General features: G+C 44.5%; 1 protein-coding gene across 4 annotated transcripts in view; it reads right to left on the minus strand.

The window, feature by feature from the left end:
• Nucleotides 1-4,445: 4,445 nt before the first annotated feature.
• Nucleotides 4,446-18,835, minus strand: part of LOC120997250 (cytochrome P450 2K6-like) — a 127,801-nt gene continuing 113,411 nt past the window's right edge. For 3 of the 4 annotated variants that reach the window (XM_040427256.1, XM_040427259.1, XM_040427258.1), the window contains exons 7-10: nucleotides 10,720-10,861; nucleotides 7,793-7,974; nucleotides 5,867-6,008; nucleotides 4,446-4,984 (exon numbers count right to left, since the gene is read on the minus strand). In XM_040427256.1, the coding sequence (XP_040283190.1) occupies nucleotides 4,806-4,984; nucleotides 5,867-6,008; nucleotides 7,793-7,974; nucleotides 10,720-10,861 (645 nt within the window). In that variant the 3' untranslated portion in view covers nucleotides 4,446-4,805. The remainder of the gene's footprint in view (nucleotides 4,985-5,866; nucleotides 6,009-7,792; nucleotides 7,975-10,719; nucleotides 10,862-18,835) is intronic. The other variant, XM_040427257.1, reaches the window with a different exon arrangement.

Consider the following 18,835-nt stretch of genomic DNA (forward strand, 5'->3'; position numbering starts at 1 on the left):
ACAAGTTTTGGGGTGTTAATTTTTTTTCTATATAAGTACATCCATTTATCCTTGATTCTAGGGTGAATATGGAGCCTGATACAACAAATTTTAGGGTGTTTACATTCTTTTTCACATAATTCAATTTTTTAATCTCCAATTGTGTAATTGGGGTGAAATTGTGGCCAGATACTACAAATTTTGGGGTGTTCACATTCTTTTGTATATAAGTACATCCATTCATCCCTGTTTTGGGGGTGAAATTGCAGCCTGATACAACAAATTTTAGGGAGTTTACTTTCTTTTTCACATAATTCAATTCTTTATTGCCTAATTGTGTAACTGGGTTCAAATTGCGGCCTGATACAACAGATTTTAGGGTGCTCACGTTATCTTTTATATAAGTACATCCATTTATCCTTGTTTCGGGGGTGAAATTGCACCCTGACACGACTGCTATTTTACACTTACACTGTTACAGTACCGTAACATAGTTTATAAGGCTGAAAAAAGACCTATGTCCTTCTAGTTCAGCCTGTTGACGTGCGACGTATGTGTGCACACGCCTACACGAACTGACTGATGGGTCTCCAAATTGGGCACATGGCCTGATCTTGCCCTTTACGCCTTGGAGGTGCTGGCCTTCCCTGCAGCCAGTATATTGTCTCACCGTGTGTTTAGCACGACTGGAGGGGGTTATCACAGGTTATATTTCCCAATGTTTCGGGGTGTACCCTAATTAAAAAAAATTAAAAATTTAAAACAAAAAAGCAGTGTAGGCTACCTCCTCCTCCACTGCCGCTTACACCTACACCGCCTCCTAGATCAAGATTATTTTTTATTTTCACGTATTTTATGTTATTAAAAGTCATTTCCCTATCCACATTTGTTTGCAGACCACTTGCCATGCTCTTAACCACATTTTGCTTGCATTTGCAGCCCTCTAGACCTTTCCATTACATTTTTACAGCCATTTTAGTGCTCAAAAGTTCGGGTCACCATTGACATCAATGGGGTTTGGGTTCGGGGTCAAGTTAGGGTCCTGAACTCAAACTTTTTTGTGAAGTTCGGCCAAACCTGTCGAACCCGACCATCCAGGTGTCCACTCAACTCTACACATGAAATGTCCCCGCTGAAGGAGTTTGGTGTTGGACTGTTGATAGGTTACGATTGTCCCGAAGCTTTGGTACCACGAAAGGTAATCACAGGAGGAAATCCTCTTATATACAAGTAAATATACAGGAAGGAATGTTTTCTAACAATTTTCCTCTAAAATCGATTTTATCTTCGGTTTGGTGCATATTATTGTCAGTCTGTAAAAGTGGCGTACTACTCGGACAACATCGTTCCCAGCAGCGACCTTGGAGTCCAAGATGCATCCAGACATCCTCCCCATTTCAGTGGTGTTTCCATCAATTTCTGACCTATTACTATGAACCAGACACCCTCCCCTCTTCAGAGAAGGGGGTGCCTGGTTTAATGCTCGGGTTCTCCCATTGACTTCCATTGTGCTCGGGTAGAGCACCCGAGCATCCCTAGGTGTTCTACTCGAGCACCTGAGCACTTTGGTGCTCGACCAACACTACTCTTTATACCTGACGCTAACATTGACTTGTAAGGTTAAGTTCACATTTAAGTTACTTTGTCAGCTTTGGCCCCATAACTGACCAAATAAGTAAAGTGTCCCAATTAGAGAACCACCATAACACCATCAAATACCAATACAGTCATAAGCTTTATTAGTACACATCAAATAATATCATTAAAATCAATCATACAGCATAAGGCTATAGCATTTATATGTGGTTTTATTATTTTTCTTGATTTTTTTTCACTGAATTACTTTGGTATTATCAATTTTTTAATTATATATTTAGAAATTGAATATGGAGGCAAAATAACAGGTGTTAGATTTAATTTTCACCATTACATTAATCATCTGTCACCTATTAGGGTTTTACTTAGAGTATATGGGGTTACTAGTATTCACCTTATGTAGCTGCTTGCTGGGTAGGAACTACGCTTGTGTGCATGTGTTCCACGGTAAAACGCGCAGCGATTGGATTCACTGTGCATTCCACTGAGGAGCGCACAAGCTTCCTGTTTGCGCAATGAGAGGTATGCATTCTAGCGAGAGGCATGTGAGTTCGGCCGTGGAGCGTATGCTGGAACTTCCGGCTGGCTCTCCAATGCATTCCACCATCTATACTTGGGGATTTCATGTGGATTTTTGTATTTATAGGGTCTTATAATATTACATACAACTTGGAACGCACGCGGGGAAACCAAGCTTGGAACACGTGGGCTAAAGATGAGGTAGTTATCGCACCTAGAGGCTCCGTCCACTCACGCTTTATCCCGCCCAGGTCCCCTGTTCTGCCCGCCCCGCTCCTCTTGATTGATGCCACGGTCCACCGCATCGTTGACGAAATCCCGCACCTGCGCCGTTCACTTCTGTCTTCGGCGCAGTAAGTGAATGATGCGCTCCTGGTGCCGGATTCCTCACTGCGCCTCCGCCGACTACGTCACAGTGAGGAAGCCGGCATCAGGAGAGCGGCCTTCACTCACTGCGCCTGCGCCGAAGACAGAAGTGAACAAAGCGTGAGTAGACGGAGCCTCTAGGTGCTGATTTTACGCCCACATATCACCTAGAGGCTCATTAGCATATAATAAAAGTGCTTATTTTACAAAAACGGCTGCAGGGACAAATGTTAGAAACATACTGTTATATAGTGCTGACAGTAGCGCATCGCTATATCAGTCAGTTACATAATAGTATTTCTGGTGGTTGAAACCCTTTAAGGCGAAACGTACGTCAAGGTGAAGCTACACTGGTCGGTACAAGATTTGGATTACTATGTCCCCTGCTGGGCTATTTTGTCCCCTGCTGGGCTATTTTGATGTGTTAGACTACTTCTCTACTTTTCACATGGATTTATTATGAGGAGATATACCCTATTAATTTATTAGCATTTATGTTGTTACCTTCATTGTAGGATTGCACTAAGCACTTTATCGTTTACTAATTTTGAAGGTATATACCATCTGGGGGATGGGCTTCTTTTAATTACAATGGGCCTGACGGTGGGTCTTATTTCATGATAACCAGTTCAGTGTTAACCCCACACTGATAATATAGGGTGCTGAGCCATTCATTTGTTGGGGCAAATAAGTAAAGTGTGAAGTTATTCTAAGGCCCCTTTCACACGGGCGAGTATTCCGCGCGGATGCGATGCGTGAGTTGAACGCATTGCACCCGCACTGAATACCGACCCATTCATTTCTATGGGGCTGTTCACATGAGCGGTGATTTTCACGCATCACTTGTGCGTTGCGTGAAAATCGCAGCATGCTCTATATTCTGCGTTTTTCACGCAACGCAGGCCCCATAGAAGTGAATGGGGTTGCGTGAAAATCGCAAGCATCCGCAAGCAAGTGCGGATGCGGTGCGATTTTCACGCACGGTTGCTAGGAGACAATCGGGATGGAGACCCGATCATTATTATTTTCCCTTATAACATGGTTATAAGGGGAAATAATAGCATTCTGAATACAGAATGCATAGTAAAATTGCGCTGGAGGGGTTAAAAAAAATAATTATAATTTAACTCACCTTAGTCCACTTGATCGCGCAGCCCGGCATCTCTTCTGTCTCCTTTGCTGAACAGGACCTGTGGTGACGTCACTCCGGTCATCACATGATCCATCACATGATCTTTTACCATGGTGATGGATCATGTGATGGACCATGTGATGACCGGAGTGACGTCACCACAGGTCCTGTTCCTACAATCAGCAAAGAAAGAGACAGAAGAGATGCCGGGCTGCGCGAGCAAGTGGATTAAGGTGAATTAAATTATTTATTTTTTTTAACCCCTCCAGCGCTATTTTAGTATGCATTCTGTATTCAGAATGCTACTATTTTCCCTTATAACCATGTTATAAGGGAAAATAATACAATCTACACAACCCCGATCCCAAGCCCGAACTTCTGTGAAGTTCGGGTTTGGGTACCAAACATGTGCGATTTTTCTCACGCGAGTGCAAAACGCATTACAATGTTTTGCACTCGCGCGGAAAAATCGCGCGTATTCCCGCAACGCACCCGCACATTTTCCGGCAACGCCTGTGTGAACTCAGCCTAAGAGTGATGCCTTTCATACTGACGCACAGTAACTGTTTTACTGCCACAGCTGACTAGCGATGCATGTTTCTGCAATACACAGTGTTGTTTACCGTTCTACAGGCTCTCTGTAGCCGGGAAATAGCTGACTTTTAGCCTGATTTGTCACAAATAAATTCGGATCAAATAAAATTTGTGATCATGTCATCATCCATCTTTATCCTCCCTACCCTGTTTCCCTCACATTTTCAAAGTAAAATGGCTGGTGGCTAAACAAATTTGATTAGTTTAGGACTGATTCGTTCATCTCTAAAATGGATATAAATTAAACTGGGCATAAATGTAGCCTAAAGAAACAATTTTTATTCCACTAAACAAGACCTCATACAGCTACGTTTATGAAAAAATAAAAAGTTGAGACTGCTGGAAAAAAAAAACTATCCTGGTTTATAACCATGGGGGTGAAGGAGATTTTGAAAAAATGGAAAATACGAAGAAAAATAGCAGCAGTGTCCTCCACTTGTTCCTGAAACCCTTGTAGATCACTTTACTAAATCTCTACAAAGTATACAGTAGGTCCCATGCTGGAAATATCTCCTCACGTCTGCCCTAAATATATAGCTTCGTGTTTGTCAAAACATTTTATCTTTTTTTTTTCCTATGCATGTAAAAGATGACACGGAGGATGGATGTAAATCATAATCTATCGATGAGGCACGGCACAGATTTCAAAAGGCTTGGGGGAATTTGTAAACCCCGTGGCTGGAGTAAGGTCCAGTTCGGCGCCAGGTTGTGGATGGAAAGTGAAGTTTTGCAATAGTGACGTAAAGAAGAGAAATATCTCCATTTTAGCCAACGTCTCGCCAGCACAACTTCTTTTACCTAGAAAGCAATATAAATAAATTAATAAATACATGGGTAAATTATTTAATTCATTTACTGCTATTTTTCATTGTAGCCACATAGGGCCCATGTGATCTCCAGACAAATCTCTAGCATCCTATCATTGCATCAGAGACAAAAGCATGACTCTTGACTGAATAGGATATACCTCCATTCCACCCATCATGATAGCATTAGAGAGTGATGGCATAACGTCATTGGAAAACCTGTAGCTGGCCATCTGGTTCATAGCCCAATGTTTTGCAAACACTTGTAGAAACTTTTTGCAGCTATAGGCTTGGGGTGTGATGTCCAGTTTCAGTGGAGAATAGATCACTTTACGCAATTCTTTTAATCAGGAGATCCGTCTGTGAGGAGCTTCTGCTCTGTGCACCTCTTGCTTTCATTCCAGTTCGTCTTTGTTTCCCAATCAGGGGAGCACACAATATATATAACGAGGCCTAGACTTGTAGAGATCTGCCATAGCGAGAAACCAATGTCCCTCAGTTCAAGGATTGTGTCCCTCTCCGTTCGAGACAAGTGGCGATAACTGGCACATCGATGAGCAATAGGCGTCACACAATCATCCCACATGACTTGATCTGATTTTTGAGATTTCAAGTGGCGAAAAAAAAATTGCTTTTAATCTGCTTTTTATGCCCCTCCTCACATGCCACAGACAGATGCTTAAAAATTTGATCATCTGTAGATTGACACCTGCTACTTATGCTTTTTGCATAACCTTATGGTTTGTCCTTCTTTTTGTTACAATTTCAATGTTGTGGAGTATAATACTAATAATACTAATAATCTAAAGATAAGTCTAAAGTAACACAATGAACTGATTTCTCCAACATAAAGGTCAATTATTATTAATGTTACCTAGTGAAAATGGTATGAAGGCCTCATTCTTCTTAAAGTTTCCATTGGAGTCAAGAAAATGTCCAGGATAAAATTCATCTGGTTTCTCAAAGTATTTCTTATCTCTGAGAGCTGAATGCAGGAGTGCAATCACAGATGTTCCCTGGAGGAAAAGAAAAGGTTATATAACATAATGTAAATACAAAAAAAAAATGAGCAAACATGATAGTTTAAATAAATGTTTTCCAAAAGAATGAATAGAATCCAAACATTGCATCGTCACTTGTCGGTAGAATCCTTAAATGGGTCAGTTCTAACTATTGCAGTGAGCATGGCAGATGGAAACGGAGGATGGAAAAATTGGTAGTGGCTATGCTGGTGGCTGTAGTACTCGCTGTTTACAGTCCCAATCCTTACCCCAGCTCTCCCTGGGGCCATGTAGTAAATGGAGGGCTCACCCTTTTTTCCCTCAGGCGAAACCTGGTATTGGGGCTCCTGCATATTGGTTGCTGGGGTGCCTTTGGTGTTAGGTGTTTGGCAGGGTGCAAGGCAGGAGTGTGCATGCAGCGGCTGATGTACAGTATAGTGAAGTCAGTAACCAATTTGTATCAGTATAGGAGTGGTAGTTCAATATGTCCCCAATAGCAGCATATGGATAACAGCACAGATGGGGGCTGTAGTTCTCCTTTTTGTCTATCTAAAGTCTCTCAATAGAACCTTAGGCAGGTAGTAAGGCATTTATTAAAAACCTCTTGGGCTGAAGGGTGCAGATATCAGATAGAGCTGGCCAAACTGTCTCAAAGTGTGAAGAAATGTGCTGAGTATGTTCCCTCTGACAGCAGTAAAGTTTCTCTGCCATAAATGTGCACAATACCATGGTGATTGACTCCAATGCCTGGCTTTATGGGTTCTGGACTTTCTAATTTCTTTCTGTCAGGAGTATTTTGATGGTGAAGTTGCTCCCTTGGCTGTAGAAGTCTCCGAGATGAGGGTTCCCTGAACTCGGGCCTAGCTTTGAGGAGCATGCTCATATAGGTCTTCACTGTTCCTCAACTTAATGCTAGCTGTCTAACGAATTAATGGGCTTACCTAGGTCTATCTACTAGCAACCTGAAAGGATGAGCTACGGTTTTAACCCTTGATTGTCCATTTAGTGCTGTTAAGTACACAAATATAGCAAATCACAACATTTTACTTAAAGGGAGTCTTTCACGCCGATTCACCGTATTAACCTAATAACAGACTTATGTCCACGGCATCCCCCCTATTAAAACAGTCTGGCCGGGGCATCACAGTTTACCGTGCGCATGCGCCGGCCTCGGCCTAACTTACGTTCTTGCCGTGATCACAGCATCACGGCAAGAACGTAAGTTAGGCCTGGGCCGGCGCATGCGCACAGTAAACTGTGATGCCCCGGCCAGACCGTGGTCATTCAATGCGCACGCGCCGATATCGCGGTCGCGGGATTACGGATGGGAGGAGGGAGGTTAGAGCAGAGACCAAGGGCGGGCAGACGCGGTGGAGGGGGAGTGGATTCGTATGAAAATGACCCAGGGGCCTGGGCACCGGCCGTTGTAACGCCGCCCCTGGGCACCTTCACAGCCTAATTTGCATATGGATTAAAAGTGTTTTTCGGCAGAACGATGATAGCAAGCAACATACTGTAAGCACAGTTTTAATAGGGGGGATGCAGTGGACATAAGTCTGTTATTAGGTTAATACGGTGAATCAACGTGAAAGACTCCCTTTAACTATATAATAGTACATCAGTTAACCCTTTGCAGTGACTCTGTTCTGGGGTACTGCTCTGCATAATGGGTGTAATATCCTCCCATTTATCCTACATAACCTAGCCAGGGTCTGTGGCTGAAAAAAACATATACTGTACAGTAATTTGATTTTTGGATGGTTCAGCAGGTGAAAATAGTTGACAGATCTAAGGTCTACCTCTGGAATAAAATGGCCTCTAAAGGTAACATCTTGAGAAACTGAATGTAAAGCAGCAGGTGCAAGATCCCCAAATCTCTGAATTTCATGAATGACAGCATCTGTATACGGCATTTGTTTTCTATGCTCCATTTGGGGGTGGACCGATCCGATCACTTGTTCAATTTCCTTTTGCACTTTTTCTGTCAAAACAGAGATGTATAAATTTGAGCACCTTATAATCCATGTTAACACATCATAGAATTAATTGAAACAGTGCAAATAATTTCTAAAGGAACGATAAAGTAATGGCCATACCGTGTGTTCCCAAGTTTTGTCAAGGCTCTTGAGGGCCTTAACAAAGCATGGGAACACATGACGTGGTCATCGTCTTATTTTTCCTCATCCTTTGAACACAATCTAATAAAAGAAAAAGCTATTTTTTCCACTGGTGAGAGCCATGGCAAATAATTTCGGAAGGAAAGATAAGGCAATGGCCATTCCTTGTGTATAGATCTTATAATTGGGTACCCACTAGATAAAACTTAATAACCCAACTTCAATGTTAAGGAATTCTTTCTGTGTACCCCACAGCATTCCTGGGCATGTCCTTTAGTACCAGCATTCCATGGTGATATTTTTGCCCACAGGAATATGAAAGGATATGTCCACGTGAGGTCACCTGAAGACAGCATCAGTGAGAACACATTGGGAGCTATGGAAACTGAAGGCAGGGAACCTAGGGAATCCATGCAGTTTTCCTTTTTCTCAATAGTACGATGTCAGGAATGTTAGAAAACGTATCTACTGTTAAGTATATAGTGATGCCAACAACCAAATCAATGCTAACAACTAAATCAAACTTACTGTATATAAGGTTGAAACCAGAAGGCATGCTTCATACATACAGTACAGACCAAAAGTTTGGACACCTTCTCATTCAAAGAGTTTTCTTTATTTTCATGACTATGAAGGCATCAAAACTATGAATTAACACATGTGGAATTATATACATAACAAACAAGTGTGAAACAACTGAAAATATGTCATATTCTAGGTTCTTCAAAGTAGCCACCTTTTGCTTTAATTACTGCTTTGCACACTCTTGGCATTCTCTTGATGAGCTTCAAGAGGTAGTCCCCTGAAATGGTTTTCACTTCACAGGTGTGCCCTGTCAGGTTTAATAAGTGGGATTTCTTGCCTTATAAATGGGGTTGGGGCCATCAGTTGCGTTGAGGAGAAGTCAGGTGGATACACAGCTGATAGTCCTACTGAATAGACTGTCAGAATTTGTATTATGGCAAGAAAAAAGCAGCTGACAGTCTATTCAGTAGGACTATCAGCTGTGTATCCACCTGACTTCTCCTCAACGCAACTGATGGTCCCAACCCCATTTATAAGGCAAGAAATCCCACTTATTAAATCAGACAGGGCACACCTGTGAAGTGAAAACCATTTCAGGGGACTACCTCTTGAAGCTCATCAAGAGAATTCCAAGAGTGTGCAAAGCAGTAATCAAAGCAAAAGAAGGCTAGAATATGACATATTTTCAGTTGTTTCACACTTGTTTGTTATGTATATAATTCCACATGTGTTAATTCATAGTTTTGATGCCTTCAGTGTGAATCTACAATTTTCATAGTCATGAAAATAAAGAAAACTCTTTGAATGAGAAGGTGTGTCCAAACTTTTGGTCTGTACTGTATAACCACTATTCAATTAGCGACTCACCTTTGACTAGATTGCATCAGTGAGGTGAGACCACTACTGACTCATATTAATCTACTCAAGTGACTTAGCTTAAAAAACAAGCATTAAAAAACGTCCCCTTATAATTATGGGATATATATAAATATATGGACGTGAGGCTGCCTTGAAAATACTCAAATAAGCTAAGCTAAATGATAAGAGCACAATTCTCAATGGAGTCTGTTATGGGCCCGTTCATATCAGCGAATATTGGGCAAAATTTTTGAGAAGCCAATTAGGAACCATTTACCAGCCATTTAGGCACTTATTGATCAAACAGGAAACTAACCCACCACCATCTTGATGCTTGCCTCAGGCTATGTTAACCTTAGGCAGTTGTATGTGTCAAATTTAGAAATGGTGATATTTCTGTACCATACAAGAGAGAAACCTAATCAGATCCAAGGACATATGTGAAGGGAGCTATAGAGGATATGACATTACAGCATGATTAACATCAGCCAACGGATTGGTGGACAAATCAGGGACGGAGCCAAATCACTTTATTACTAGGAGTTGCTCCACTGGACAGCACTTGGCTATCAAAGATGATAAGGCTCTTCAGAAGATTCAGAAAGTACAAGTCCTTAACCCATATGGACTCACTTCTGCTATCTTTTAGATATCTCAATGACCTATGACATGCCAGAAGATGCATATAACTGTAAAATATTTTTTAACAATTGTGAGACAGAGACAGATCTCACATAGGTTAGAGGCAAGGAAGGGGTGGATAGTGCGGCCCAAACCCCTATTCCACCACAGGTGAGACCAGCTGTAGGTACTCAGGCGGGCATAAAGCACCTCCCAGGGTGTCAGTAAGAGGGGAGTGTGCAAACAAAGGCCTGGTGAGCTGGTCAAGGCTGAGAGACCACGAGGCTGGGAGATATTCTGACCATGCTGCGCCTGGGAATTGATGGACTATTGGGCTGAGAAAGCCGCACCTGAAACAGTGTGTGAACTGTGATGTATACTGTAGGTGAGTCAGAGAGACACGTCTTATGTTTTAGTTAGTGCCCAGACAGGCAGGCTTTTATTTTGTACTGTTTATGTTTGTGCATTTGCCACAATAAAGCACAGTTTGGCCCCTAAATTCTGGTGTCCATGAAGAAGTGTGTGGTTGCAACCCCCGAAGAAGAGCTAACCCCCCACACAATCTATATTGTAAAGTTTTTACATACAGTATGTTTACTTCTTACCTTGAATTTCCGGGTATTTCATCATGAGCAGAATAGCCCATCTTAATGTGGTTGATGTGGTCTCCATTCCAGCCCCAAACAAATCTACTATCAGAGCAGTCAGATTCTCATTGTGATAATACTGGGTGGATTCCAGCGTTCCCTGGAAAATAAGACAGAAATTATTCCAAATACGGAAAATTGTCTTTTTAATTTAGAATTTTTAAGTAGAATGCCCATTTATTAGGGATTAATCTATAGTGTTGCTTATCTGCACCCAGACATATTAAAGACATTCTTGGGGTGGGCTAGAGATCAATCAAACCATTTAGTCTACCATTACATTATGTATCAATGGAATAGAAGAAGAGTCCCCTATGTCACCATTACCTTCAAAATTTTTTTTTAGAGTTGCTGTTTACCCTACATTTTTGTTACAACAGAACCTTTCTTATAATCAAATCACCCTCTCTACCCCAAGTACTTCCAAGGCACAGCATGAGTACAGTTCATGCACATCAGACTGAGTACCAAGGCCTTAACGGATGCTACATTAATTAGTATCAGCCATGCCATTTAGGTTCCATGGTTCCATAATTATATAACATAACTTTTACAAGATCACTGCCTAATATTGTTAAATAGACAATATTCTTTATCTAGAATTTTGTGGTTCCCCAGTTGGCAAATATGACCCTGGTGATTTACATTTTCCTCTTAGCAGGGTGTAGGTTACCAGCCAGAACTAGAGATGTATGGACTTCTTGAAACTTGCTTTGTGTCCGATTAACCAAATTTTTCAAAAACTTTCATTTGATTCGACATAAATCGAAATGGCTCAAATTTTGATTTACATTTTTATATAGCACCATCTAGTCTCCTTGGATTTTTTACTAATTTTTGACCTCTTACCTCTTTTTAAGCTCTTTAACGCAATAACAGCCATAGCAAATAATGTCAGAGTGACACTGACATACATAAGTCTGGGTAAGGCCTCCTGCACACGAACGTATTTTTTTGCGGTCTGCAAAAACGGGTCCCGTTTTTCCGTGATCCGTGACCGTTTTTTCGTCCGTGGGTCTTCCTTGATTTTTGGAGGATCCACGGACATGAAAAAAAAGTCGTTTTGGTGTCCGCCTGGCCGTGCGGAGCCAAACGGATCCGTCCTGAATTACAATGCAAGTCAATGGGGACGGATCCGTTTGACGTTGACACAATATGGTGCCATTTCAAACGGATCCGTCCCCATTGACTTTCAATGTAAAGTCTGGAGTCCCTTTTATACCATCGGATCGGAGTTTTCTCCAATCCGATGGTATATTTTAACTTGAAGCGTCCCCATCACCATGGGAACGCCTCTATGTTAGAATATACTGTCGGATATGAGTTAGATCGTGAAACCTCATTTCCGACAGTATATTCTAACACAGAGGCGTTCCCATGGTGATGGGGACGCTTCTAGTTAGAATATACTACAAACTGTGTACATGACTGCCCCCTGCTGCCTAGCAGCATCCGATCTCTTACAGGGGGCTGTGATCAGCACAATTAACCCTTCAGGTGCCGCACCTGAAGGGGTTAATTGTGCTATCATCTCCCCCTGTAAGAGATCAGGGCTGCCAGGCAGCAGGGGGCAGACCCCCGCCCCCCTCCCCCCTCCCCCTCCCCAGTTTGAATATCATTGGTGGCCAGTGCAGCCCCCCCTTCCTCCCTCTATTGTAATAATTCCTTGGTGGCACAGTGTGCACCCCCCCCCCCTTCCTCCCTCTATTGTAATAATTCGTTGGTGGCACAGTGTGCGCCCCCCCCCCCTTCCTCCCTCTATTGTAATAATTCGTTGGTGGCACAGTGTGCGCCCCCCATTGGCCCCCCTCCCTCTATAGCATTAACAACATTGGTGGCCAGTGTGCGGCCTCCCATCTAGCCTCCCCCCCATCATTGGTGGCAGCGGGTTACTAGCAGTAGTGATTCATACTTACCTGGGAGCTGCGATTTCTGCTTCCGGCCGGGAGCTCCTCCTACTGGTAAGTGACAGTTCATTTAGCAATGACACTTACCAGTAGGTGGAGCTCCCGGCCGGACACGAACATCGCAGCAGCCGGCCCGGTAAGTATGAATCTTCTACTATTGTACTATTGCTAAGTAACCATGGCAACCAGCGTCCTGGTTGCCATGGTTACCGATCGGAGCCCCAGCGATTAAACTGGGACTCCGATCGGAACTCCGCTGCCACCAATGATGGGGGGGGGGGGAGATGGGAGGCCGCACACTGGCCACCAATGTTGTTAATGCTATAGAGGGAGGGGGGGGGGGCCGATGGGGGGCGCACACTGTGCCACCAACGAATTATTACAATAGAGGGAGGGAGGGGGGGGGGGCGCACACTGTGCCACCAACGAATAATTACAATAGAGGGACGGGGGGGGCCGCACTGGCCACCAATGATATTTAAACTGGGGAGGGGGGGGAAGGGTCTGCCCCCTGCTGCCTGGCAGCCCTGATCTCTTACTGGGGGCCGTGATCAGCACAATTAACCCCTTCAGGTGCGGCACCTGAAGGGGTTAATTGTGCTGATCACGGCCCCCTGTAAGAGATCGGGTGCTGCCAGGCAGCAGGGGGCAGTCTTGTACACAGTTTGTAGTGTATTCTAACTAGAAGCGTCCCCATCACCATGGGAACGCTTCTGTGTTAGAATATACTGTCGGTTCTGAGTTTTCACGAAGTGAAAACTCAGCTTTGAAAAAGCTTTTATGCAGACGGATCTTCGGATCCGTCTGTATAAAAACTAACCTACGGCCACGGATCACGGACACGGATGCCAATCTTGTGTGCATCCGTGTTCTTTCACGGACCCATTGACTTGAATGGGTCCGTGAACCGTTGGCCGTGAAAAAAATAGGACAGGTCATATTTTTTTCACGGCCAGGAAACACGGATCGCGGATGCGGCTGCAAAACGGTGCATTTTCCGATTTTTCCACGGACCCATTGAAAGTCAATGGGTCCGTGAAAAAAAGCGGAAAACGGCACAACGGCCACGGGTGCACACAACGTTCGTGTGCAGGAGGCCTAAACAGCATGTTTAAAAACAAACTGAGCGTCACAGGTGTTATGCTTTTTCATATTAGAAAGCTTCCAAAAATTGTCCCTTATCCAGATCAGATTGTGTTTAACCACCTAACTGTTCTGCCCAAACTCAGCTCCAGTTGTGGGAAAAGTACAGAAGTGGAATGGGGGAGGCCTGCTTTAAATGTTTATCTCCTCAATGATAGCAGCTAGAAGCCTGCAACTGGTCTTGTTTGAAAGCTGGATCACTGCTAGAAATCAAGTCGGGAATAATCGTGGGTAAAACCTGCTTTCACTTTCAGCTATATTCACTGCATCCTGGAATGCCAGCTTTCAGACAATACAAACTAGACATATGAGCAGATAAAGCAGCCCCCCCCCCCCTCCAGTCTGGAGGAGAAAGAGGGAGCAATTACAGAGCTGACTGGCTGCAGGAGAAAGGAAAATAATAAAAATATATATAGAAATGGGGTATTATCATCACTGTACGGAACCACATAGTTATGTTATTTTTACCACACAGTAAAGAAATTCCACAAAAAAATGCTAAAATTGCAGTTTTTTTTCTTTCCCCCTAACAATAAAATAATAAAAGTTACTTAATACACTATATATACCCCAAAATGGTTCCTAAAAAAAGAAAAAAAACTAATCCTACGAAATAAAAAAAAAATATAGAAGAAGAAATTAAAAAGTTATGACTGCTAAAACACAAAGGGGGAAAATATTATTGGTCCTTAAGGATAAAATTAATTAGGGGGTTAAAAATGCAATTTTGTCCCCTGAGTTGTGCGCAAACAAAATTAACTGCAAACACATAAAAGTGACATTTTGGGGAGTTTTTTTTTCCAATTTTAATGGGACTGTTAGGAGGTTAAACAAACACAGTGTTATGGTGGCTTGTTGGCACCAAGCATCCTAAAATCATGCCTGCCCCTGGTTATGCACACATACATGTTAATGTCAAAAGAAAGAGTCAGTTGTTTGGACAAACGTCCAAAAATTATGCCTTAACAGGAGCAGAATGCCTGCCCGTATTTATACAGGCATAAGCGTTATTTGAAAGAGTTGCTTGTTCTGAACAAGCCTATAATAATTCTCCTTTTTAACTGAGAGCAGCTTCCGTAGTACAGTGTGGATGTGGAGAGGTATATAGTAGTGAGATGTGGCTGCAATAATAGTGGCAGCGGTAGCAGCACAGCATGGAACAGACAAGGCAGAAGATGTGTGTGCAGCTGTTTAGGGGTGAAAGTGGTAGAAGTAGTATTGGCGACCGGGTAGCAGTAATGGTAGTGGGTAGTGGCAGTAAGGGTAATGAAAGTAGAGTATTAACAGCAGGGAAAAACAGCTGGGAAGGTGGCATCAGCAGCCATAAAGCGGTACGGAACATAATGGTAGGCAGGCAGACAGCAGCAGTTGCATGATGGCGGCAGCAGCAGAATGGGCAGATCTATTCTTCACTGCAGTCGGAGAAGTCTGAAAATTCTTACAGATCCATGCCTTGTTCATTTCAACAAAAGAGATGTTTTGTACACTGGTGGACGGCAACTTTGTCCAACTGTGTCACAAGGCCATCTGTCGTGCTGAAAACCCTCTCTGAGATGACACTGGAGGCTGGGCAAGAGAAAACAGAGACTGTTCTAGTTTGCCTGCCCAGAAGTCCATGGGGTCAGGGAACACGGTATACATCGGAAAAAGGCCAGAGTCAAAATAGGACTGAACCTGGGTGTTGAGACTGTATGTCTCTGTATGATGATTTGAGTCAGCCTGGTGTGGCACATGAGAAAAATCGTTTCAACATTTTGATGATACTGAACTGGCTTCTGCTACTCATAATAAAGGAGATGGTGGGAGGTGGGTAACTCTACAGGGGCCTCAGACACACAAGCGGAAGGAGTCAGCTCGCCGAAAGCTACATAAACAGTGTTTCCTGGTAATAAAATAATTTGGCCTCCCTTTTGGCAAAAGGAAAACATTCCCCCATTTTGCTTTGATAGTGAGGGTCTAAAAGCATAGCTATGTATTAATCATAAAACTGTTTGATGGCAAGGATATGACTGTTATTACTTAAGCAAGCAAGCAAGCATATGGCTTGCCATTATGGCAGTTCTTTACGACTCCATATGCCACTAAGATTATTGGTGTCGTGATCGCTATCATCTTCATCAGCTGGGTCCTGCTGTTCTCCAACACCTCCTCATCCACCTCCAGTGGTAGCTCCTCATTTTCTTCCTCCATGGGACTTTCTTCATGTGGGTCCCCAACAGCTACAGGGCGGCCTACAAAAATAAATGTTCTTCTTCTGCCATACTTTGTTGCCTCAGCATGAACATCTACTCTAAGATAAATATCAGGAGGATGACATTGATAATGCTGCAGTTATCCCTACCGACAAATCTAGTGGCTTCATGGAAAGGTAGTACGCAAACATGTGTCTCTGATGAGCTGCCACTGCCTGACCTTGAAACAACACATACTACTTGCTAAGGTGGACTGGTGCATGAGAAAATCATTCACCACTTTACACTGCTCGTACAGATGCTCTAGCGTATGCAAGATGAAATTCCAGCTAGTTGCAATTTCAAGCGATGCAATGGTGGACCGTTATGGACAGTCTTCTGAACAGGCCAGCACTATCTGCAAGCCAGTGTACTTTTTCTAAAAGCATTGCATGACTACATTAATCGTGTGCACCATGCAGGAAGCATGTGTTATTTTCCCCAAATACAGCTCAGCGAAGATGTTACGGCCATTGTTCTGGCTGATCTCTGAGCCCAGTTGAAATTGTCAGGGAGATAGTCAGCTTGATGTCTGCTGCTTGATGCACTTTAACAAGTGATTGGCTGTGTGGCTTCTCTCGCCCAGGCTGATCAGCTCCAACACTGCATGGCAACGCTTCACTTTGCACATATGATAGGAGGGAGCAGGACTGGGACCAACACTCTTCCTGCTTCTGTTGGGTATGAGTGGATGTCCCTGGAGAAGGACATGGAGGAGGTGAATCAGTGGGAACCTGTCATGGTCTTACCTGCTTGCTGCTCTCCTTCGTTTGACATGTGCTGGCGGCCATCTTGGATTCTGGGTTTCTTGTAGCCTTCCACCCTGCGGCTCCTCCTTCCCCTGGGAGGAGCTGGATGCCTAGCTCATATATATAGGAGGTCTGTGGCTTCAGTTCCTTGCTTGGTCCTCTTGTGTTCACATGCTTCTAAGACTGCTGCTGCTTCTGGTTCCTGATCCTGGCTTCGTCTGACTACCCTTCTGGTTCCTGATCCTGGCTTCGTCTGACTACCCTGCTGGTTCCTGATCCTGGCTTCGTCTGACTACCCTGCTGGTTCCTGATCCTGGCTTCGTCTGACTACCCTGCTGGTTCCTGATCCTGGCTTCGTCTGACTACCCTTCTGGTTCCTGACCTCTGGCTTCGCAAAGACTCTGCTCGGTTTCACCATCCGTTTGGACTTTTGCTTTACAGCTTTATTTTCAATAAAGCCTTCTCATTTTCACTTATCTCTTGTTGTACGTCTGGTTCATGGTTCCGTGACATTAGGACCAAGCCATGAATTCTGACGGTACAGGGCCATCCTCGCTACCCACGCTGGTTGCCAGACTTGATCAGCAGGATCACCTGTTGGGTCGGTTCGCTGTGGCGTTGCAAACCCTGCTTGAACGCACGGCTCATTTCGCTCCCGTTGCCGATGGGTCGGTTGTCGCTCCTGGGCTCGCTCCTACTGCCGCTCCTGTTGTTGCGCCAGAGTCTACCCCGACACCTGTTGTTGCGCCTGCGGTGTTTCGGGGTATGACCGGTTCTGCCCCTCTTCCACAGCGCTTTGGGGGAGAGCCAACTCAGTGCCGAGGTTTCCTTAACCAGGTGGGCATTTATTTCGAGTTGCTGCCACATGCCTTTCCTACTGAGAGATCAAAGGTGGGCTTCTTGATCTCGCTGCTCTCGGACAAGGCCTTGGCCTGGGCCAGCCCTTTATGGGAGAACAACAATCCGGTGGTTGCCGAGTTTTCCGGTTTTGTTGCTTCTCTTCGGAAGGTATTCGATGTGCCGGCTCGTGCTGCCTCTGCTGCGAAGCTCCTTATGTCCATCAGACAGGGTTCACGATCCGTAGCTGAATACGCCATTGAGTTTCGTACCCTGGCAGCAGAGGTGGGCTGGAATAATGAGGCTCTGGTCGCTGCTTTCTCTCATGGTCTCTCGGATGCCTTGAAGGATGAGGTTGCAGCTAAGGACCTACCAGTTGAGCTCGAGTCTCTTATTTCTTTCCTGATTTTGATTGACACCAGACTCAGGGAGAGACCTTCCTTTAAGGAGAACCTGCGGAGGTCTTCTAACAGATTGGTGCCTACGTTTGCTGTCCCACCCGTGCCTCCCTCTCCTCCCACGCCTCCTGGGGATGACTTGTCTGGGGGTGAACCCATGCAGCTGGGGTTTGCTCGCCTGTCCGAGGGGGAGAGGGCACTCTGGAGACGTGAGGGCCGATGCATGTACTGTGGTCTCGGTGGGCATTTTCGGTTGGCATGTCCGAACCGTCCGGGAAACGCTCGTACCCTGAGATCCTGTCGGGGGCAGATCTTGGGTGGAGTCTCCTCGTCCCCGGTTTCCCGTGTTGACAAACCACTGATCACTGTTGTCCTCTCCTGGGTCGGGGGCTCGGTGACGACCCAGGCGTTGGTGGACTCTGGTGCTGGTGGTTTGTTCATTGATAGTGTGTTCGCTGCCGCCAATTCCATTCCTCTGCAGGCTCGAGGTTCCCCACTGGCTCTTGAGGCGATAGACGGCAGACCCCTTCTGCCGCCACACGTGACTCATGAGACCCTTCCAGTGGGGATAGCCATTGGTGCCGTTCACAGAGAGTCGGTCTGCCTCCAGGTTATTTCGTCTCCACACTACTCGGTGGTCTTGGGGTACCCCTGGCTCCAGAAGCATAATCCGACTTTCGATTGGAGATCGGTCGAGATCCTCTCGTGGTCACCGCAGTGTGGGGCTAGTTGCATCCATGGGTCTGTCAAGTTGCTGTGTACTTCCTCGGACTCTCTGTTGCCTCCTGAATATGAGGAGTACCGGGATG

Source organism: Bufo bufo, chromosome 4 (assembly GCF_905171765.1).
Source record: "Bufo bufo chromosome 4, aBufBuf1.1, whole genome shotgun sequence".
Taxonomy (NCBI): Eukaryota; Metazoa; Chordata; class Amphibia; order Anura; family Bufonidae; genus Bufo; species Bufo bufo.